We start from the raw sequence: 22,783 nt of genomic DNA, 5'->3' as shown, positions 1-22,783 counted from the left end.
TCATTCAATGCAAATAATAAACTGAGATTAGAAAAAAAATCCAAAACTAACAACTTACTTCTAAAATGGATTTTCTGCGAGCATGGAAACGCATAACCTGAAGGGCCCATTCTAGTAACTGGTCTCCACGAGGAACCTTGACTCTCTCATGCTTTAGTCGACCTATTCGGTATTCATGTGTATCATCCCTTCTTGGTGTTGGCCCTCTATTTCTTTCAAGAACAGCATCTCTCTTATTTTGTAACCATACAATAGCTCTGTAGTACATAAAATGAAAATTCAGAAATTTGATGCACAGAATGAAATAAACATAGCTCATAGCAGAAAAAAAAAAGTGGGGAAGTGTAATAGAAGTTTACATAACATTGTTGGTGGATAACACCTACAAGAACTTTTATTAATGTTATTTTCATAACCCCAGAGTTTTCATATTCTTGCAGTAATTCTTACCTTGACGTTCCAAAAGCTGTGCAGCTGAAATACAGTTGCTTGGTTTCAAATGGGAAGAGCATGGGGCACCATTTTGTTAGCTGTTCGCACCAATCAGGTAATGCATTGCTAGCTAACACTAGTGGGTCCTTAGAGAAGAAAAAAAAAGAGATATCAAATATTAGATAATATTAAGCAATTCTCACCTGTATTAAAACTTTTATAAATATTTTCATAAGATAAATATTGTCTTTAATATATATTTAAATGTTTACTGCTTAAAGCTAATTCAAAGAGTTTTCTGCAGTAATTGTAAAAGATTACTATTGCATAATAATTCCGATTTATTACAGGATTTAATGTGCAAAAAAAAAAAAAAAAAAACTTCTTCCTTATCAAGATGTAAACAAAACTAAGCAAGACTATTAGAATGAAGTAAAGAGCAAATGCTATATTTTAAAACAAATATAGTGACAGTTATATTAAACTCAAATAATTATCAACCATATTAATACAAAATACATGTATTTTGAGAATAGAAATCAGCATAAAAGGAAAAACAAATTTAAAATATAATAGAAACTTACCTGTATTTGTTGTCCCACTTTATTAGTGAGCTTCTTAGAAATAAAGTCTTCTGGATGGACGTCAACCTTAGAAATATGGTCTGGAAAAAAAAAATTCATTATATAATTAGCATTCTTGTTTTAAGTTCAACTAACAGTTATAATTGTATTCTTCAAGAAGTTAATGAGGAAAAACAATAATATCAAATCAATCTTATTGTTTAAGGTTCCATAATGGCAATGACTAATTGCAAGTCAAAGTATTATTAATATAATATATGGTATGATTAATTATAAACAGGATAAATTTTAGCCATTTCTCTGCTGGCTGAATAAACGACGAACAACCTTAATCGATTTTCGAACCTTATTGGGTTCTTATCAAAGACATCCACCTCATTTTTACAGTCTCTAGAGAAGCAAGCAGCCAAACTATTTAAGTACTCAACAAATACAACAGTTACTCTATGTATGAGTATTTGCATACCGAAAGTGTTTAACACTATAAATACCAGCGGCCTGTCAACAAGGATCTTAGTTCACACAGCATCAAGGTATGATATAATATACATGTAACATATGGTATAATTATAAACTGATTTTTACTATTAAGTCCGAGCTGGTGCAGATATCAAGCTTAATTTTTAAATTTTTTGTTATTTTGTAAATAAACTTGCAATAATTATAATTAGTTCTTAAAATTATATTGGAGTTTAAGAAAATAAAATTACCTGTGATATTACAATTTGATGTCCCATCAATAAATATTGCATGGCACAATTGTAATAACCTAAGAACATGATCCACAGTACATGCAGTTGGATCATTATTAGACGGAGATTCCCATTCGCTGAGAAGTCGTGTTGACATTGGGAAATTTTCATTCAATGATGTTATACTGGATTGGCAATCCTAAAAAGAAATATTAAAAATACACCTAATGTTTTATTTATTTACAGTAATAAATCATCATCATCATCGTTTAACGTCCGCTTCTGATGCTAGCATGGGCTGGATGATTTGACTGAGGACTGGCGAACCAGATGGCTGCACCAAGCTCCAATCCGATCTGGCAGAGTTTCTACAGCTGGATGCCCTTCCTAATGCCAACCACTCTGAGAGTGTAGTGGGTGCTCCTATGTGCCACTGGCACGAGGGCCAGTCTGGCAGCACTGGCAACAGCCACGCTCAAATGGTGCCTTTCATACTCCACTCACACAGGAGCCAGTCCAGCGGCACCGGCAACGACCTAGCTCAAATGCTTTGTCCACGTGCCAGTAAGGCGACACTGGTAATGATCACGCTCAAATGGTGCTCCTCACGTGCTACCGGCACAGAAGCCAGACAGCCGCTCTGGCAATCATCGTTTAGCATCCATTGTCCATGCTGGCTGGATGCCCTCCCTAACTCCAACCATTCCAAGAGTATAATTGGTGCGTTTTACATGCCACTGGCATGGGTGCCAGTTACATGAACCACCATTGGCCATGACTGATTTCACTTGGCTTGACAGGTTTTCTCAAGCACAGCATATTGCCAAAGGTCTCGGTCACTTATTGCCTCCATGAGGCCCAATATTTGAAGGGTGCTTTATATGTACCAGTTACATGACACTGGCATCAGCCATATATACCCATGCATGCATAGATGGATGTTAAATGATGATGATATATATATATTTATAAGAAATGGTACAAGTGTTCACAAAACAGTTTGGAGTATAGGGAATAAATGCATAAAACTTAGCATTTTGGATACAGTAAAATACATTAATGTTTAATGGAGGCATTAAAATTAAGTTGGAAGAACATTGTCAACTTCCAAGAAAGACTGGTTCCTAATGTGATGAGGAAATTGACTGTGGCTATTCTATATTGGAAAGATGATGTCTGCATCGAATTAGTGGTGGAGAGCATTATGATAGATATTTTGGGATGTTTTTATAAAGAAAATGAAATAAGTTTGCAAACTCAGAAAATGCTCATGAAAGCAATGGTAGCTTAAATTATTAAATTCAAACCAATTTGAATTTAATTGCAAAAGTTAAAAAAGCAACTTACAGTTGATAAATCTGATTTGGATTCACCTTCTTTCAATTCTCTGTATGTTATTCTGGAAAAAGTAAATGCATTTATCATTTCTATAAACAGCTATAATCTTGACTATCTAAGTAATTGAGTAAGTATTCTATACGAACTGATTATTTTCAAATATTCTAGCAGCAAGATATATTTTAAAAATATCAAGTGTCCAAGGATGTCTTTAATACCAATATAAATGAATAGCTACCAATAAATATTACAGTGTCTTTGATATTAAAAAAATAAAAGACAAGGACTGTAGTTTTAAGGACTGAAAACTTCAACACTGATCAATATTTTGTTATATTTTTTACAAGTGAAAAATTAAGATAAGAAAATTTTTAAAAATCTTGATAAAACAAAATTCTGTAATCATACATGTAAGTTGGTTCCCATATTCTTTTCAATCTTTCACTTCGTCCATTACTTCCACCTTGCACTCGCAATTGCTGGACATATTTAAAGATGCATGCATTTTCTTCACCCATATAAATTTCTATCTCATCCATCTATATATATATATATAAAAAAGAAAAAAAAAAAAAAAAATCATCAAAAACTATTTAGACCAAGTTTGAAAAAAATATTTTTGAATTGAGGTTTCTTCTAAAATTTATTTTCATGCTGACCGTCAGTTGGAATTATTACCATTTTCTAAGTATTATGCATATATGCATTTGAAGGCATTTTTCATAAGGATAGAAAAACATCAAAAGAATTATGAAAAATGTATTAAGAAAAGTTGCGTACCCCTGTAGTGGCTGGTGCTTTTAGAAAGAGAGCAAGACGTGGCTGAGGGACTTGATTGCTTAATTCAAGTATTGAGCTATCTTCAGAACCTAATTAAAAATAATGAATATCAATCACAAGCAGCATTTTTGATTGGTCATAAGACATCACAAGAAATTTTCATGGCACGTAAATATATAAATCAATAGAAAATATAATTTTGTAAGGAAGTGTACAAACATAAGATACCTCATGTCAGCACGTTTTTTTTTTTCTTTTCTGGCAAGAGGTTTCTAGTTATCAAGGTATTATAAATTTTTTTCTATCACAAGTCACCTCATAGTTAGAGAATAAGGGTAAATTAATTGTTATATTTAATTCAATTTACTGTACAAAACAAGGTGGCAAGCAGGTAGACTAATTAGCATGCTGGGCAAAAATGCTGAACAGCATTTTGTCCAAATTCTGCCACGGCTAACCTTGCCTTTTCTCTCCTTTCAGGGTCAGTACCAGTTGAACACTGAGGTTTGATGTAATTGACTTACCCACTCCCACCGAAATTGCTGGCCATGAGCCAAAATTTAAAATCAATATACTGTATGAAACAATTCCATAAATATTAATTTCAAGTTTTGGTACAAAGTCAGCAGTTTGTCTTCACCCCTCACCTGTTTCCCTTAGGAATGAACCACATCGTTTGTATGAACTTGATGCTCATTAACAACCATCACATGATGTTAAGATATGGGCACACACAAACATACTTATACACACAGAGACAATGAACATTGTTTCCATCTATCAAATCCAATCTGGTTGAACCAAGGCCACAAAATACACTTACCCAAGGTACTGTACAGTGAGACTAAACCAAACACCACACCTGCACCTATACACAGGCGTTATACCTTAGGTATGTGTCTTCTTTTATAGCTCTAGGCCAACAAAAACCTGAAGAGAGGATTTGGTAAATAGAAACTGAAAGAAGCCCAGTGTAGGTTTCCTACATTGCTTGATGATTATAGCTTAGTGATTTGGAAAAATAGACCAAAAGAATAAATACCTAGCATAAAAAAATAAGTACTGGTCAGCTAAACCCTTCAAGGTGCTCCAGCATGACCACAGTCCAATGACTGAAACAAGTAAAAAGATTCACATACATACACACACACACACACATATCAGAAACCATGATATATTTAGAGTTTGTTCTTGTAAAATATTTGCTTGTAAAGTTATTTTCATAATTTTTGATTAGAACAATTTTATTTCAACAGTACATACCAGGTGCAGGTATTTCAAAATCTTGTGTTTGATTTACATTAGTACGACCAGGACGTGGATCAAAGGCTGGTATAAGAGCTGAAAATTGCCGTTTCAAGACAAATTCATCATCCCACATTCTTCGTTTTTCACCTCTACATTCAATATCATCATCTTCCTGTAAAAATAAATAGAATTAAATAAGTAAAAATCAAAATATACTCAGTTGTTTCATAAATTACATTTAGCTCAGAAAGGGATAAAGTATGAGATGACTTATATGAGAAATCTGTTAAGTACAGTAATGCCTTGATATACAAGTTAATTTGCTCCCAGAGGCCACTTGTAAAGCAGTGCAATAACTTCTCAAAGTAGCAATGTCATAAATCATAATTTATTCCCAGAAAAATATTTTCCCCATAAAATTTATAATACTTGTAAATATATGGAAATAAAGCAACAGTAGAATGTAAAGAATGTCAAGAACAGTTATGATAAAAAAAATTATTATAATCATTTTCTGAATCACTTTCACTCAAACTAGACTCATGCACACCTTTACTTGTACATGATCACAGATTCACAAGCACTCATAGACAGACTTGTAGATTTCTTTATTAAAACACAAGTCTAGAGTTGTTTGCTTAAAAGAAACTTTTTTTTGCTTTCTATAAATTTCATGGTAACACACAGAAGCATTTGTTATGGTAGTAGAAACTTTTGTACTTCGTTCAAAATTTGAATATTGTGCTTGAAAAACAAAACTCGTAAACCTGGGGTCTTGAAAAGTGGGTTCTCATAAGGTGAGGTATTACTGTATTTAGTAAATTGAAAAGGAACTGAAAGCTTACAAACTATGTTTTATGATTATAATAGTGTTTTATGCCTCCTGTCTAATAATTGTCAGTATCGTATCAAAATCCTGCTATTTTCAAGTAACTTTTATTTCATTCAATTGGATGAATAGCAGCATATTAATAAAAGCCATTTATTTATTCAACTATATCCCTCACATACAAAACGTGATTGATCTAGGTGGATAGTTAAAAGAATTCAATATGCTTGAAAGTAGCTGCTCACCATCACAACATCATCAAAATCATCATCTTCATTTTCATCATCATTTTCATCACCATCATTTTCTATATCAGGCATCAATTCATCATCAAGATCTGCTAACAAGGCATTTGCTTGGCAGCTTTCCAAAAATTCATTATCACTTTCACTTGAAGTTGACGGTAAACTGCGAGTAAGTGCCTGGCTTAAAGTCATGTTGGTCATTGTTTGAGCTGTTGTCAAAGTGCTAGATGTAGTGGATGGTGTACTAGTTAGGTTAGGAAAGCTTTGAGCACTTAGTAGGTTACCTAAAGCAAAAAAAAAAAAAAAAAGGAATAAACAGTATAAATGAAATGTTAGAACTACATTAAAAACACTTGCTATTAGGAGAATTGAATATTAAATATCTTACACTTGATTGTATACAAATCTGAATAGTATCTAACCAGTAAGCCACTACAAGTAGGGATTTCAGTTGTCAGCCAAATGAATTGAGAAAAATTTATATAAAAACTTATAAGAAACGGCAGTAATAAATGCCAAATCAGTAACAAAAAAAAAAGAAAAAAAAAGCACAAATATCAAATAAAAATTTAAATTCCATATTCCTATTTAAAAATAAAGCTCAAATATTTTAAAATCTACTAATGATAACATTTCCTTGAAACAATATAACCCTTATATTTTCTGAGTTATGCCAATCTGCACTTGTAGATTCAAAAGCATTCGCTTTAATATATAACTTTTTATAAATGATTAATGAATTTGATTTTACAACAATTATGAAACCTAAAAATAAACTGAGAAATACAAATAATGGGTACTTACTAGGTGTGTTGGCAAAAGCAGCTAGGCGGACTAAACCACCATTGTTGGCTGTAGAACTAGCCATGTTACTGGTTTCATTTGTAAGATTTCTTCTTACAACAACAGCAAAAGATTCCATAGAGTTAGCACCAGGTTCCAAAGAAGTGGGAAGATTTGGAACACTTACACTCATAGGATTAGTTGGCGAGCTACGAGAATTTTGTGTTTCATGTAACTTCCTGGCCTCAGTTCGAAAGAGTCGCTTTTGCTCTCTCATTGGAACTATGTTGTGGCTTCCATCAATTCCAACTTCTGTACCTTATATAAAATATTTCAAATTAAAAAAAAAATAAAAACATTACTGATGAAGTATCCAAGATTCAACCAACAGCTGATAATCATTTTCAATTTAGAAGTGCATAAGCTTAGAAAACAAAGTCAGGATATGTAATATTTAATGAGAATAGTTTAATGTAATCTATAAAACTGTAAAAAAACATTTTCCCCAAAGAAATCAATTAAACATTTAATTTTTGCTTCATGTAATCTGTAATAGATTTGTGGGTGGAATTCTGCTTTAAGCACACCATTTAAAACCCCTCATAACTTTTTTTTTTTTAATATATATTTTGGAATTTTCAGAAAATTATTTTGAATTCGTATTCTACACACAGGAATTCACATGACTATGAAAAAAAAATTTCTGATTTTTCAATTTTTTTTTTTTACATCAGTTTAACGTATGGACAGTCTGAATCTTTGGCTTAAATCCCAGCAATGGATCATTAAATCTGTTTATGGGGAGAAAGATTGAAAAACATCAACATGTCAGACTAACAAACAAATGAAAAGAATATCAGATGGTCATGAGATAAAAATCTTTTGGGGGAAGGTAGGGGTTGCATAATCATATGAATTCTTGTCTAGAACACAAATTTGCAAAAATTTTATGAAAATTCCCCAAATTTTTTTCCAAAATTATGAGGTGTTCTATGGCGTACTTGAAGCAGAATTCCACCGATTTGTATTAATCCATAAAATGTTGAAGATAAAAGTGAAAAATGCTACAGAAAATTAAAGCAGCTTACCCCTACGTTTTTCAACTTTAGATGTTGCTAACCCAACTACATTATCACCACCACCTGTAGCGCCTTCAAGATAATCTGAAGGACACGGCTCCCAACGAACAACAGGAGTAGATTCTTGTGCATTGTTGCCATTTGCTGAACCTTCTTCACTAGGATCAACTGTAACCATGACAATAGCATCATTGCTTGCCAAATTCACAACACTATCAGCTAACTGTTGCGCAGCCTTTAAAGAAAAGAAAAAAAGCAAAGTATGTACAAACAATTCTGTATGACAAGAGAAATTTGTACATGAGTAAGCACAATAAGTCTCTTTATTAAAATTTAGAATTAAAGTTTAATATTTTATGTGAATCAATCCCCCCCCCCTTTATATAAACTGAATACTAAAGGTGGAAAAAACATGTCGATTCTTAATTTGAAAAAAAAAAAAAACTGAATTTTCTTTCTCAAATAAAAATTTGCTTGTTGCATTACTGGAGACAAAAAAGTTGCATTAGATTGCCACATTCTTGGTGAAACATTTGTCAATTCTTCAATAATAAGTATGTTATTTTTATTGCCAGAATAGAAAGATAAAAATCAAAATAAGTATCAACCACCTCAAAATTACATTGCTTTAGGTTGCTGCTACCTGCAACATACTTCAAATATATTGATGAACAATGCTTTGCGATCAATGACCAGCTTAATTACAATTTTATCTAAGGACAAGTAGGAAATAGTTATAAAAGTTACAAAACCAAACAGAAATAACATAGACATTTATATCAATACATGCAAAAGTGGTCTCATATTTTAAATGTTTGATATTATTCTAAAATGAAACATTTTGCTAATATTACAATTACAGAATACTTTTATATTATAGGATATCAAACTTTAAAATTTTGAACCATTTAAATGTGATGATAACAGCTATTTTTGTTTTGATTACAAAGCTTCAATGAATAGAACAAAATTATTATATAATATCTGTGCTACCTGTTGCACAAGCAAGCAAGCTTTAATTTTCACTATCTATTATAGTGGTAGTAAATCAAGTTGCTAATAAATCGTAGATAAGTGAAGTAGGATATTCAAGTACATCAGCTTCAATTGTAATTAGTGTTCAAGCTATGACCTTATGGAGGTGTATGGCTTAGTGGTTAGGGTGTTGAACTCATGATCATTAAGATTGTGGTTTCTTGAGCAAGACACTTTATTTCACGTTGCTCCAGTCCATTCAGCTGGTAAAAATGAGTAATTCTGTCAGACTGGCACACTGTCCAGAGAGGAATATATACACCAGAGAAAGCGGTCCCATTCTCCTTATAGAGTAATGTGGACTAACCTATGACCATTTGAATTGTAAGACTCAACCCTCTTGCGACACCTGGGCTGATTGATTGGTCCAAGTGATACAAGCTGAAAGGACTTTGAGGCCAACGCATTGGTCTGATGAAATAAACGTTTTGAAGTGTAATAGCTTATCAGGGATCGTCTGTCAGTTGATATAATATGAAACTATGTCGTATATATAGTTTTACTAATAAAATAGTATTAGGCACTTTATTCTTTGTTTTCTACAAGCACCCATCAATTTCAATCTCAACAGGAAAAAAAAAAAAAGTCTTTTTGGCTACACATACCAAAACACTATTTCAAAAGGGTTAATATGGCCCCAAATTGTATGTAATAAAAATCAACCAAGACAATTTAGCTGCTACATTTAAAACACTGAAAAACTATTAAGACACTTGCACTAACTAGTATTTATAAATGATGAGGAAGAGCAGCTACGGCAAATGATCTTATTCCATTAATTTTCTAGTAAACAGGTTTAACAACAAACCAATGTTCATCAAAAACATCTAATTACAAATTTCAATGCACATAACATATGAAAGTATTGTTTTGCAAAAAGAGCTTGCATAATTGTAAGTAATTTCATTTGAAAAACCCAAGTTATAAAATTAATATTTGTATTCACAAAATTGTTATAAAGATTCTATTTCTGTCTGTTCTAAAAAAAAAAAAAAAAACTTACAGAATGACAAACATGCAAGAATAGGCATTTAACAACTCTGGATGCAAATAAAGGATCATTTGCAAGTTAGCTACAAAAAGTAATAAAAATTTGGTTCATTAGAGGTTTGATTAGAGATTTACTTCATGATAATCAAGATGAAATTAATTTTAAAAAATGGTGCAAGTAAAATGGAAAAACTTATTGGAAATAGAAGATAATTGAAGGGAATTATTAATTTCAAACCTGCATGGGGAAATATATGAATATACATGGTAATAATAAACAATAACATCTTTAGCATGCTTAATGGTGTTAAATCTGTAAATTTCATCTCCCAAAACTGAATTTAGGTTAATTTAATATTTCTTGAACATAATTATTCAAGAAATTTTGCATGAATTAAGTAAGTTCAATTACAGCTGAAAAAATAATCATGAAATATTTAAAAAAAAAAAAGTTTAGTAACGTTTGTTGTGCATGTGAGGAGAAAAAACAACAACAAATAATTACAAGAGGAAAGAGAGAGAGAGAGGAACCAAAATTGTTAATGAGTGAGGTTAAATCTACTTTTAAGTGTTGTAAATGTTAAATATTATAAAGAGTATATAAGAAAAATCTATTTGAAACTAAGCTAGTATGAGTTAACCAGATCTCAAAATCTATTCTTTTTACTAAGTATATTGTTGGCAGTGACATTCACAGTAACTATGTTTTTGGTGTTTTAAATAACATGTAAGATTTTGTGTGTATGTATAGTGTAACCAGATATTAAATGTAATAACAATGGTTAATTAATAGAAAAAAATAGCCGATACTTCTGGAAAGAAAAATAGTTTCTTAGTGTATTAACAAATGACACAATTGCTGCATCAGGATGCACTTTTCAGAAATGATTAGGAAGTCCAGTACATTTTTCTCATTCAAAAGTTAACTTCAGAAATATGTAAAATAACTGATGTTTAATTATTACTAGTCAGTCAAACTGTTATATACTGATAGCTTTCTTTAAATTGAAAACTTAATATTTATGTTTTTAAAATCTGAGAAAATATTTTAAACTGACACTTTATAATATAAAACATTAATTCTCACAAACTTGAGGTAATTCTCCAGCTTAAATCCATTTATATGTACTTAGAAATGAATATCAATTCTTAAAAATACATTTTCCCCAAATGCCAAACATTTTATTACACGAATTGTAAAAGTTCAACATAAGTTGTTTACTCTTAAAATTCTACTCAGCAATATGAAATGTATCTTTTTTTGCTGATTCACATCATCTTGGTTGGCATTTATCAGATGACAGAGATCAAGGGGGAGATAAATGACATTTGCTTCATTAATTTTATTCTGAGATAAGAACTTTGGGACAAATTGGCCAACAGTTGGGATTCAACTTGGGACTGGAGCAATAGAATGATTACCTTACAGAATTAATTTTCATCCACCCGTAACCTCTGACCAAATACTACTGGGGCATATAGTCATTATAGACACATTATAATCACGCTATTTAGCTCTCTTTAACTTTATGCCCCAAGCCCAATTAGTCCTCTGCATGAGATAACTTAAAAGTCTGCATAGAGTGCAGCTTTTAAGTTATTTATAAAATCTAATTATTAAGTGGAATATCCAAAAGCCTGAACTAAAAGTGTCTTAATTTTTCACTGAATGTTATTTGTAATATTATGCATAATTTCTTGAATCTTGTACATTGAAAACAAACATTCTTACAGGAAACAAACATTAGGCCAGAAGAAAGTAAAATATTTTAACTGAAAACTCAAAACTAGTTAAACACTTTCAAATGAAAATTATTGAAAATTAAAACCTAAAACACATTTGTCCTGATGAATAAATAGTGTTTGAATTCATAGCTTATTGTGTTACAAAATTCAATTTCTTGTTAAATAAAAGTCTTAGTGCCTGCAATTTTTGAAAAGGAAATGGAATGTGTTATACAAATTATTCATCATAAAATTTGAGTAAATCATCGAGTTTTACAAATATATTTTTATATAAAAGTAAAATTTAATTTTTCATAATTTGTATATACATGCCTAATGACAAAAATTCAAGAGTATTTTCAAATGAATGAAATTGCACAGAAATTTAATCTGTATATACAAACAAGCCCAATGATAAAAATTCAAGAGCATTTTTCCAAATGAATATAATTTCAGAAATTTAATTCATTTCTATAAAATTGCTTGGTTAAAGACCATGTTCAACACAAGATTGAATTTTTTGAACCAAATCTTTCTTAACCCTTTCAATACCAAGGTGGCCGTAGCCAACTGAGAATTTTATTGATGAATAATATCAACCTAATTGAAAACAGCCAAAATAAGCTAGTCGTATTTAAATGAGAATTCCAGTGCTAATCTCAGTAGTACATTTGTGAAGACACATGATTTCATTGTATAAACAATTGAGTTACACTTATTATTTTACAGGATATCTGAGCACTGCAAAGTTTTGGATATTTATTTTTTCAAACTGGATTCTAGTTTCATGTTGTCAAGCAGCAAGTTTAAATTCCAAGTATTTTCAAAAGACAGAAAAATCTAAGTTAATACAGTGTGTACACAAACTATGTATACTATGTGTGTGATTACAAATCGAATATTTCTATTTCCTGAAGTGAAACAATTCTGACAACAGTACAACAGATACAAAAGAATTTTAAAATGTGTATAACTGATTTATATTTTTTCACCTTTACCTATTTTAATTTTTTTTATTTACCTGTAAGATGTGTGGCAAATTTTGATCACTTTGTATTGTGAATATATGTATTTATGTATATATATATGTATGTGAGTTTATTTCATTTAGTTGATGAAATGTATTTCATTTCCTAGTTTTCTTCAAAGACAAATTCTAGTATTTCATTGTTTTACTTGGTACACATATTTCTTTCTGCTTGAAGTTTATGTTCCATTTGTCTTATGTGCATTAAGTTCAACTGATATATAATCCAGTAATTTGCACAATTCTTTCATATTAAAATTTTGTTGTATACTCATTGAATATTAGCTAATAACTCATTTTCCATCCTAATGTTTAAACAAAATTTAAATGATTTAATATTTTGTTGAATTTACCTGTATTTACCTGTAATTAGTTCCACTTTGAGACAAAAATTATGAAATAGGTTTTGTTAAGAACCTTTAGTTAAATTGTGTCTAAAAATCATATTGATATGTTGATTAATAAAAGAAAAAAAAAAAAAAAAAAATTCAAGTTGTTTTATGAAACAAGTCTAAATTCACGATTATTTTAGAATTTCATTGAAACACATAGGTGTGTATTTCAGATAGGAATATAGCAACGAAAGGATTAAAAGACAAAACAATTTCTTTGTTGCAGAACAAGTTCTGGAAAATAGTAATAAGGACATAATGCTAAACTGAGAATTTTGAAAATGTTGTAAGATTAACATTTTTGAATTTAAAAAAAAAACAAAAACTTATCCATGTACACACACACACACACAAAGGCATGCACACGCACAAACACACAGGGAAACATTTTCAAAATCTTTATGCTCACCCCCAAGTAGTTGCTGCAAGTAGGAGTGGGTGATACAGACTGATGAGTCTCCAGGGTATTGCCCCTTATGACGTGTGATGATGGATGTGGAGATAAATGCATCATTGAATAAAAAGGATCTGGACAACCTCGTAGACCTTCTAATAACTGTAACAATAAAGAGAACAATTGGGAAATCTCAGAATATGCCTTTAAAGCTTCATTTATTTAAGAGAAAACATTGTGGAAGATATTTCATAAAAACTGAAAAATCCTCAAAAAAATGTCTAGAGGAATATAATTTGATCCCTCTATTTTACAGAATTCTGTCTTGTTGATGATAGTCAACCTTGAAGGCCAAAAAGGTTAGATGTCTAAATAAGTAGTTTAAAAGATATCGCCAAACAACATTCTGAAGAGGAGGGAAGACTTAAAAATAAGGCTTAAACATCTTGACAAAACCAGTACCAAAACTTGACTAATAAGAGTGGTTTAATTTCAAATTATTATATAAAATGTTTGTTTGCAGCAAGCAAAGACTTTTGATTATTTGGAAATCAAAATTATTTCGACATTGAATCTTGATGTACCAAATAATTTAATGAACAAATATATAGATTTTCATAAATTAAGTTTTGTCAGAATTAAAAATTCAAAAAAAATTCCAAAGATGAAAATCAGATTTGTAAGAAATAGTAGTCATTCTGGTATGTATTTGACTATTCTCAACAGGAATTGAACTAAAACCGAAAGATAAATATTACTGTACATTTAGCATAGCACTAAGTTTCTGCTATTCTAGTAACCTAACGATAAATTACTTTTCAAATTCATATTTTCCTAGATTTCATTGGAAAAAAAAAAAAATTTTCTTTTAAACTATTTACACTCTTGAATTTTTAAGGCTTGCTTCAAAAGCAAATTAATACAATATTAATTCTGCTTTGAATTGCACTGAGTTTTAAATTTCAACACAGCTTGAGAACTTTCCAGAAAGTTTTTACCAGCCAAATAAAGAAATGAAGCATTCAGGATTAAAAGCAGCAGAGTGAATTGTCAAAATCTGTAACAGTACAATTCAAAATGTATCAAAACTAAATACATTCATGCACAATTATAAAAAAAAAAAAATCCGTCAATGCATTCCTAAGTAGAAAAAGAATGAAAAAAATCTATGCTGACAATTGAGATTTCAAATTTCTTTTTTTAATTACAACTATGTTTTTATTACTAACAAATTATGTGGGAAATCAAAAAGCAATCCAAAACAAGGATTGATTTGCAAATTACATGAAAATTTAGAACATTCTGGGGTACAAGTATGTCTTTAGCAAAATGAAAAGATGTAGTTAGTGTACATAAGGAAAAAATGCTGCTAATAATTAACTGAACACATCTGCTGTATGATAAGGATTCAATACGAAATAGAAAAGTTAGGCTTTTTTTTAATGTTAAAGAGAGAAGTTATTTGAAACTAGAAGTAGGCTATGACAAGCTACATAGGTTGCAATACAGAGTCAGATTGAGCTGTAAAAGAGAACAGGTTGTTATGAAACATTACTAAACAGTAAACTCCACTTCAAACTGTTGCCTCTTCCAGAGGCATTTTACTTTGATTTTCACCTCTATTCAGCCACTGCATAGTTTGCAAAAGGATTTGATATTATGCATAAATTTGCAATCATTGTAGATATTCAAAATGGGATTGAGAAAATAAAGCAACAACGATCAGGAATACATGACCAAAGATTCAAATGAGATGAAACAATGGTACTTTTTGATGAAGCAGGGTTGTACAAAAAAAGAAAGAAAAAAAAAGAAAAAAGAAAATGGCGTAACCCTTTAGCATTCAAATTTTGTCAAATATATTATAAATTCACATTTTATAAAATTAATCCTGAATTATCACAGCTTTTGAGATTTCAAAGATGATTGTTTATTTTTAGAATGATATTGCAGGGTAGGTGTGAGAGGCTGGATCTGGCCAGTTTGGCAATAAAACTGGCAGAATATCTGGGCTGGATATAGCTGATTTAACCCTTTAGCATTCAGGTTATTTTGTCAAATGTAATGCTTATTTATTCACATTCTTTTGAATCAATCATGCATTATCTCATAGTTTTGAGATTTTGATGATGTGATTGTTTAGATTTAGAATGACATTGTAGGGTAGATATGAGAGGCTGGATCTGGTCAGATTGAAGAGAAAACAGGCAGAATATTTAGGTTGGATATGGCTGGGTTTAAATGCTAAAGGGTTAAATAAAAAAACAATATAAATAAAAAGTAAAAATGAAACAAAAAGACAGAATGGTCATTGAGCTACAAAACCAAAGAGATAAAACAACTGAAGCTGAAAAGGAATTCTTTTGGAATTTTCAAAAAGAATAAAAAATTAACATATAATCAGGAATATTATGAAAAGTTTTATCTGAAATGATTGGAACATCAACTGGAGTAATTCTGTTACCCCAACCATCATGGTTCTGGGTTCAGTCCCACTATGTGGTACCTTGGATGTATTTGGTAGACGGAAACTAAAATAAGCTTGTCACATCTACATGTATATGTCGTCCGTGTGTCTTTTTTCCCCCCCATACTACTTGACAGCTGGTGTTGGTTTGTTTACATCTCTGTAACTCAGCAATTAAACTAAATACCAGGCTTTGGGAAAATAATTACTGGGGTTGATAAAACCAGTCAAGTGGTGTAGTCCAATGACCGAAACAGGTAAATGATAAGAGAACTATTGCAAAGTAAATAGATTTATAATGGATGAAATACAGTTTGAATTGTACTAAGACATGAGATACCATTTGACATCAAATTAATTGTAGAAACATCTGTTACCCCACCACAAGGGAAAACAGGGACCCATATTTTGTATGTACTGTAATTTAATAGATAGGAATAACCAACAGAGAAATAGTTAAATTTGCTCTGTTTATATATGTACTGCATAGATTACATGTCATACCCTAATACAGTGTGGACTGAGATCCCTGTTGACAACCTGCAGATATTACTGTTTAATATTTGAAGTATGCAAATTAATTGCTCCAGTTTTGAAGCCAGAGGATGTATTGAATATATAAATAGACTGGCTGATTACTTCTGAGGAGTTAGTCAAATGATGTCAACACCTCTGATGAGACCCCAATAAAGTTCAAAAATTAATTAAGGCTGTTCAATTTTTCCAATCTACAGAGAGATAGTTAAATAATTTACCCTACTTATATATCTACTGAATAGGTTACATGTAAGATGGCAACAAGTTTACACAAATTTACGACATAGCAAAGGTTACTATGTAGGTCTTAAATCCATAATTCAACATACTAGTTTTTAAAGTCTGCAATGAAATTCACAGCAGAAAGATTTTCAGCATTTCCACAAAATAATGGGCTTTTCAGAGCAGGATAATGTTGAAACTTGGTAGGAATCATTTCTATTTATGAAGCCAAAGACAATATTCAAATATAGTAAGGACCATCGCAGCATTTGGTATATATGTATTTTACTTGTTCCAGTCATTGGATTGAGGCCCCACTGGGACACTACTTTGAAGGGTTTTGGCTGAACAAATTAACTCCAGGACTTAATTTTTTAATTTTTAAGCTTGGTACTTATTCTATCAGTTTGTTTATTTCTTCTAAACTTAGCAGTTTGATAAAAGGGGCCAAATTATCTTACACAAAAACACACGACAGGGTTCTTTCAATTTCCGTCTGTCAATTTCACTCACAAGACTTTGGTCGGCCCGAGGCTATAGTAGAAGAGACTTGCCCAAGGTGCCACACAATAGAACTGAACCCAGAACCATTTGGTTTGGAAGCAAGCTTCCACACCTATACATGCATGTAGAGAAAGGTATGGCCTAGGTTTACTTCCCAACACGATTTCAGGTTCAGTCCCACAGTGTGCCACTTTGGGCAGATGTGTACTACTATAAATGCCCAAGCCTTGTGAATGGATTTGGTAGATGGAAATTGAAAGCAGCCCACTGTGTATGCTTCCTTGCCTCACCATGACATTGCATAATAGTCGTAAACAGGTGTCACTGTCATACAAGCAATGTCATTTGTTTCCAATCTTCTATATAAATATGTCCAATCAGTAGGAAATATTGTCTTGCTTGGAAACAAGTGAGGACTGACAGCAGAGCCATAAAAAAATTTGTCTTAATAAATTCCATCTGACCCATGCAAGCAGAAAAAAGTAGATGTTAAAATGATGAAAGTGGGTTTACAAAGTTTACACAGCACAATAAATGGATGCATTAAGAACTATAGTAAATTTCAAGTTGTCCTACAACATTCAAGTGCACCATATGAACTGTCAAGAACAAATTTGCTGCATATTTTGAACAAAAACTATTCAAATGAACCAAAAAAGAACAAAAAAAAAAAACATTTATAAAAGCTTAGCTCATACATAGATATTTATCAGATTTTGTACATAAGAATGAATGGAGAAAAATTGTGCAAAAGTTTTGAAATGGTATTTGCCAATAAGAAACGATTAGATTAAGCAACACTGGTAAAAGTATTATCAACCCTTAGAAAGGTGAATTTGAAAGAAGCTGGCATTGTATAATCACTGCTAGAAAGGCTGTTAAGATTCGTTCAATCAAATATGAGGAGGAAAAGAATTCAGTTTGTTTAACAAAACAGGCTTTAAGGAAACCAGAAATTTGATTCAAATGACCTGAAGCCAATCTAGAAAATATACAACCCTAGTTTATATTTCAGAGCTACATAAAAACTAACAAATGTTAGAGAGTGCAAACAATAGACAAGTAACTTACATTTTTTAAGGCCGATGATAGATTTTCTGCTGATGAAGCCTGTTCTGTACTTGCAACAGATGCTCGATTTTCTGACACTTCACTGAGGCTGGGAGTAGAGTTACTTTTCCGATTGGTAATGCTCACCTGGATTGGACAATTAGAACAGAAAGAAGAGTATTTTTAATCACTGAACTTGTTCAATTTCTATCTAAAAAAGAAACAAAAACTAAGTACTAAATTTTAGGACAAAATGTCCATAACAAAAAAAAAAAAAAAAAGACCACCATACTTGCATAACTTGTGGACTGTGCTTAAGCCTTTGTATCAACTGTTTGAAAGATCTAACTCAAATAATGACCGGTCCTAATCTAAAAAATTCTAGCACTAATTAGAATATGAAAGAATGGGTATTTTTTTCCAAGAAGTCTCAGGTGTTAGTGATAAAACACATAGAAGAGCGACTTTTGTTGAAGCAAACCCCTAAATTTCAGTATTCAATGGTAATAGACTACAAATGTAAATGATGCATAATGCATACTGACAGGTTAATTCTCATAAACCGAATGCATCAATTTCATAATTTTATTCTAATTATTAAAAAAAAAAATACCTTTACTTTATCCATGAATGTTGAACCGGTTCTTGGTTTGACAGTTTGTGGTGCAGAGTCTAACTTTGGGATTCTCACCTTTTCAGGATCATATGAAGGAGCTAGCTGTAAATCAAATTTTCCTTCAGCTCCCATTCGGTAAGAATTGGAACCACCAAAGTCCCATGTCACATCTACCCAGCCTAAATATTAAAAAACAAAATTTAAACATTAATAAGTATAGAAATTACAATAACGCTGCTAAATTAATGCAAATGGATCAAAATTTTTACATTTCAAAAAACAGAAAACTAGTTAATACAAATACACACACAGAGGTAAGGCTTTAAATATAAAGGAATGGAAAATAAGTTCATAATCACACTGACATTAACAAATTACATAACTAACTTTATAGCTACTTGTAAAAAGAAAGCAAAATGTATCAAAATATCCAAACTCTTCAAACGAGCAGAGGAAATTATTTTTAACTATATCACCATCATCACATCAGATTTATAAAATTACTGTTAGTCAAAAAGAAAAGTGAAGATGAAAAAGTTTTAAGCCAAACAAAAAGTAGATATTTAAAAATTTATATTTAGTCTTAATACCATCCTATTGTACTAAGTTCCTGTTCTAATCATTCTTCTCCCATATTAAAAAACTTAGAAGTTAGAAACTGTAATTTTGTAGTTATATTAACATTTTTCATGAGAGTAAAATATCACAATACTAACCATTGTGCAATTCTCCAGTTACAAATCCTTCACCAGGAGGATTTCCATCTTGATCTCGCCATTTCCAGTCCATGCCACGTACTACACGAGCACCTTGCTGTATTTGCCGAAGCACTTGACATTTGATAAAGCGTCGTTGACGTCTTAGATTAGCCTCTGCTTCTCTAGCAGCTTTGCCTTAAGTAATAAACAGAGTGAATAAAGATTAAAACAAATCTTTTCCCTAAGTCACTGATATATCATTCAAGAAAGGATATTCAACAATAGGAATGGAAATTAAATCAACCAATAGTTCTTGATAAACAGGAATATAAAAGTAATACTTGAAAAAAAAAAAAAAAAAAACTAACACTTTAATATTCAACAGAAATTATCTGATTGCAATTTCAAACAACTTAGCAGTTTATATATTTTTTGTTTATTAAGCCAATTGCTTCTCTAGATACATATGTACTTACCTATGTCATCACAAACACCAGTCACTTTACCATAAATTTCAAAACCAGAGAGTGAAAGATAGTGTGTTTGGCCACTGGCATTTTTACCAGTTTGTTGAAGTCTGATGTATCTCCAGCCCTGAGTTTCTTCAGTGGGACATTCAATTGGCCAAGATGCAGTAGATCTAAAAATTATACAAGAGAAAATTATTATTGTATAATACGATTTTGAATATAATATCTCTACCTTTTTCTTGCCAAAAATCATCAATATCTGTTTTATTACCTTATTAGCCCATACCAATAATGTAACTTTCACATTTAAAGTTTAATCTTTTAAATTAAAAATAAAATTATTACTTTTAAGTGATAGAGTAACATCACACTGTATGGTAACAGAATTAATCACTCACTAATGATGTTCATACAGAAATTGTTACATATCCTACAGCTTTTACTTCATCTCATTTTCAAAGTTTTGTAGTTACATTTATTTCTGACGTGATAGACAACAGAGGTCTTAGCTCAAATGTGCAGATATTGCAGATGCTTTTTTCAAACCTATTTACACATTTTAGTTTTGTTAAAATTGATGCAAGTTAATTTAAAGTTAAAATTTGGTTTCAATCAATCTAATCACCTGTACAACAAAGGTCTGAATTCTCTATGAACATTAGTCTGTCAATTTCATAATAGAACATAAAAAAAAATTCTAATAATCAATTAAAACATTACACCCACAATTTTGAATTTTTTTATATATGTATATATATATATATATATTACAAAGAAAAAAATCAGTTTGTTAAAAGGAAGTAAATTAAGAAAGTAGTCTTACCCAGGTTCATTTAAAGAGCAATCATCAACATGATTGTACAAAGTTAGCCAGTTCTGACCATCCTTTGAAACTTGAAATTGCCAATTCCTCAAAGCTGATCTAAAATAAAGAATTTTAAAGCAATAAATAAAATTTTTTTTAGAGTAAATATATAAGAAATTAAAAAGAATTTCCATGACAGTGGGAAAAAAAAAAGCCTAATTTTTTTTATTACTTTATATAGGGGAGAAAGGAGTGCTCCTAACACTTCACAGGACCCCTAACTAAGATTGGTGAGAATGAAGGCAAGAAGGTATCCTCAAACTGGCGACTTGTTCTTAATGTTTGCAGCACAGTGAACTCTGTTAAAGGTATTTAGACAGTGATAACCTGAGTGGCCAACCAAATTTATCATTCAAGCCAACAATGGCAAAATTTGAACTCCATATACAAAGAGCCAAAACAAATACCACAAGGCATCTCATCTGAGGTTTTAATGCTTCAACCGGTCCAATACTGCATTCAGAAAGCATAAATCCAGAGAAATTTGGGATGGAGGGGGAAAAAAAAAAAAGCTTGAAAGAAGAGTTTCATCTAATACTAATTCTTCTTCCAATTTACTGCCTAATTAATGTTATAAGCAAAAATGAATTAATATCAGACAGATCAGTGATATATATATTGTACTGAAATTTACAATAGTTTGTAGACACTCACCTTCCATATCCTCTTGCATGCCGTAGAGTATAACAATTCGGTATAATCCATACACCAAGATCTATTGCAAAGGACGCTTTCCTGCAAGAAACCCAACATAAATTTTAAAAAATAATTTTTAGGTACAGAAGTGACTTCAAATAATTAACAAAGTTAACGACAAAACAAAACACTTATTAAAATTTATAAGGAATTAAATTCGCACTAACAATTTTATAAAGTTACATTACGGACAAAGTTTAAAAAAAATTTCAAATAGCTGTGTGGTAAGAAGCTTGCTTCCCAACCACATGGTTCCAGATTGTTTCACTGTGTGGCACTTTGCACAAGTGTCTTCTATAATCTTAGGCTGAGCAAAGACTAGAGTGGATTTGGTGGGTGGAAACTGAAAGAAGCACATCAGATATATGTATGTGTGTGCATGTCCAACCAATGTTGGTGTGTTTATATCCTCGTAACTTAGCAGTTCGGCAAAAGAGACCGATAAAATAAGTACTAGGCTTACAAAGAATAAGTCCTACGGTCGATTTCTTCAACAAAAACTTTTCAAGGCAATGCACCAGAATGGTTACAGTCAAATGACTGAAACAAGTAAAAGAATAAAAGAATATTTACTTATCATCGTTTGTATGGCAGTTGATAGCAGAAGAGTCCCTGCTTAGTATGTCCTCCAGTTTTCCATAAGGAAGATTTCTTCCTTCAGACGATGTTACACACACTAATCCATACTGGGCTGGATTCACCCATTCATAAGCAGTTCTATATTAAAACAAGATTTCCTTTAGATAGCAGGCTTAGCATATTTTACAGAGATCACACCTAATAAATGTAAACAATATAAATTTTCAAACGATCTGGTAAAGTTTTCAACAATTAATAAAATTTATTTACCTGGGGTGAAAAAAAATCAGATTAAACAAAAAAAGTTATTTAACCTGTCTCTCATCAATCTAACAACCTAAGTATTTATTATTTTCTATATGAACAGTTTTTTTAAGAAGCCTTGTTACTATTCCAGTGATAGATTTCAGCAAGTAAATTTTTTGTATAGTCCACATCATTTGAACATTAATTTTGTCTACTCTAAACTTTGCTTTTTTAATTATTTATTTGCTTGTTCCTACAAC

The 22,783-nt window shown here is 31.2% G+C and overlaps 1 protein-coding gene across 16 annotated transcripts in view; it reads right to left on the bottom strand.

The window, feature by feature from the left end:
* Window positions 1-22,783, bottom strand: part of LOC106883594 (E3 ubiquitin-protein ligase HECTD1) — a 104,766-nt gene that overhangs the window by 5,909 nt on the left and 76,074 nt on the right. For 6 of the 16 annotated variants that reach the window (XM_089365522.1, XM_089365524.1, XM_089365520.1 and 3 more), the window contains exons 22-40: window positions 22,272-22,415; window positions 21,657-21,737; window positions 20,961-21,059; window positions 20,144-20,307; window positions 19,686-19,862; window positions 18,967-19,148; window positions 18,375-18,500; window positions 13,589-13,735; window positions 8,020-8,245; window positions 6,953-7,249; window positions 6,149-6,432; window positions 5,090-5,246; window positions 3,827-3,915; window positions 3,455-3,585; window positions 3,056-3,107; window positions 1,727-1,907; window positions 1,017-1,096; window positions 451-578; window positions 59-257 (exon numbers count right to left, since the gene is read on the bottom strand). In XM_089365522.1, the coding sequence (XP_089221648.1) occupies window positions 59-257; window positions 451-578; window positions 1,017-1,096; window positions 1,727-1,907; window positions 3,056-3,107; window positions 3,455-3,585; window positions 3,827-3,915; window positions 5,090-5,246; window positions 6,149-6,432; window positions 6,953-7,249; window positions 8,020-8,245; window positions 13,589-13,735; window positions 18,375-18,500; window positions 18,967-19,148; window positions 19,686-19,862; window positions 20,144-20,307; window positions 20,961-21,059; window positions 21,657-21,737; window positions 22,272-22,415 (2,944 nt within the window). The remainder of the gene's footprint in view (window positions 1-58; window positions 258-450; window positions 579-1,016; window positions 1,097-1,726; window positions 1,908-3,055; window positions 3,108-3,454; window positions 3,586-3,826; window positions 3,916-5,089; window positions 5,247-6,148; window positions 6,433-6,952; window positions 7,250-8,019; window positions 8,246-13,588; window positions 13,736-18,374; window positions 18,501-18,966; window positions 19,149-19,685; window positions 19,863-20,143; window positions 20,308-20,960; window positions 21,060-21,656; window positions 21,738-22,271; window positions 22,416-22,783) is intronic. The other 10 variants (XM_089365532.1, XM_089365529.1, XM_089365528.1 and 7 more) reach the window with 3 other exon arrangements.

This window comes from Octopus bimaculoides, chromosome Z (genome assembly GCF_046866305.1).
Source record: "Octopus bimaculoides isolate indiv1 chromosome Z, ASM4686630v1, whole genome shotgun sequence".
Classification (NCBI taxonomy): domain Eukaryota; kingdom Metazoa; phylum Mollusca; class Cephalopoda; order Octopoda; family Octopodidae; genus Octopus; species Octopus bimaculoides.
The sequence above is the reverse complement of the archived record's forward strand: the minus strand, read 5'-3'. Positions and strand labels throughout refer to the sequence as shown.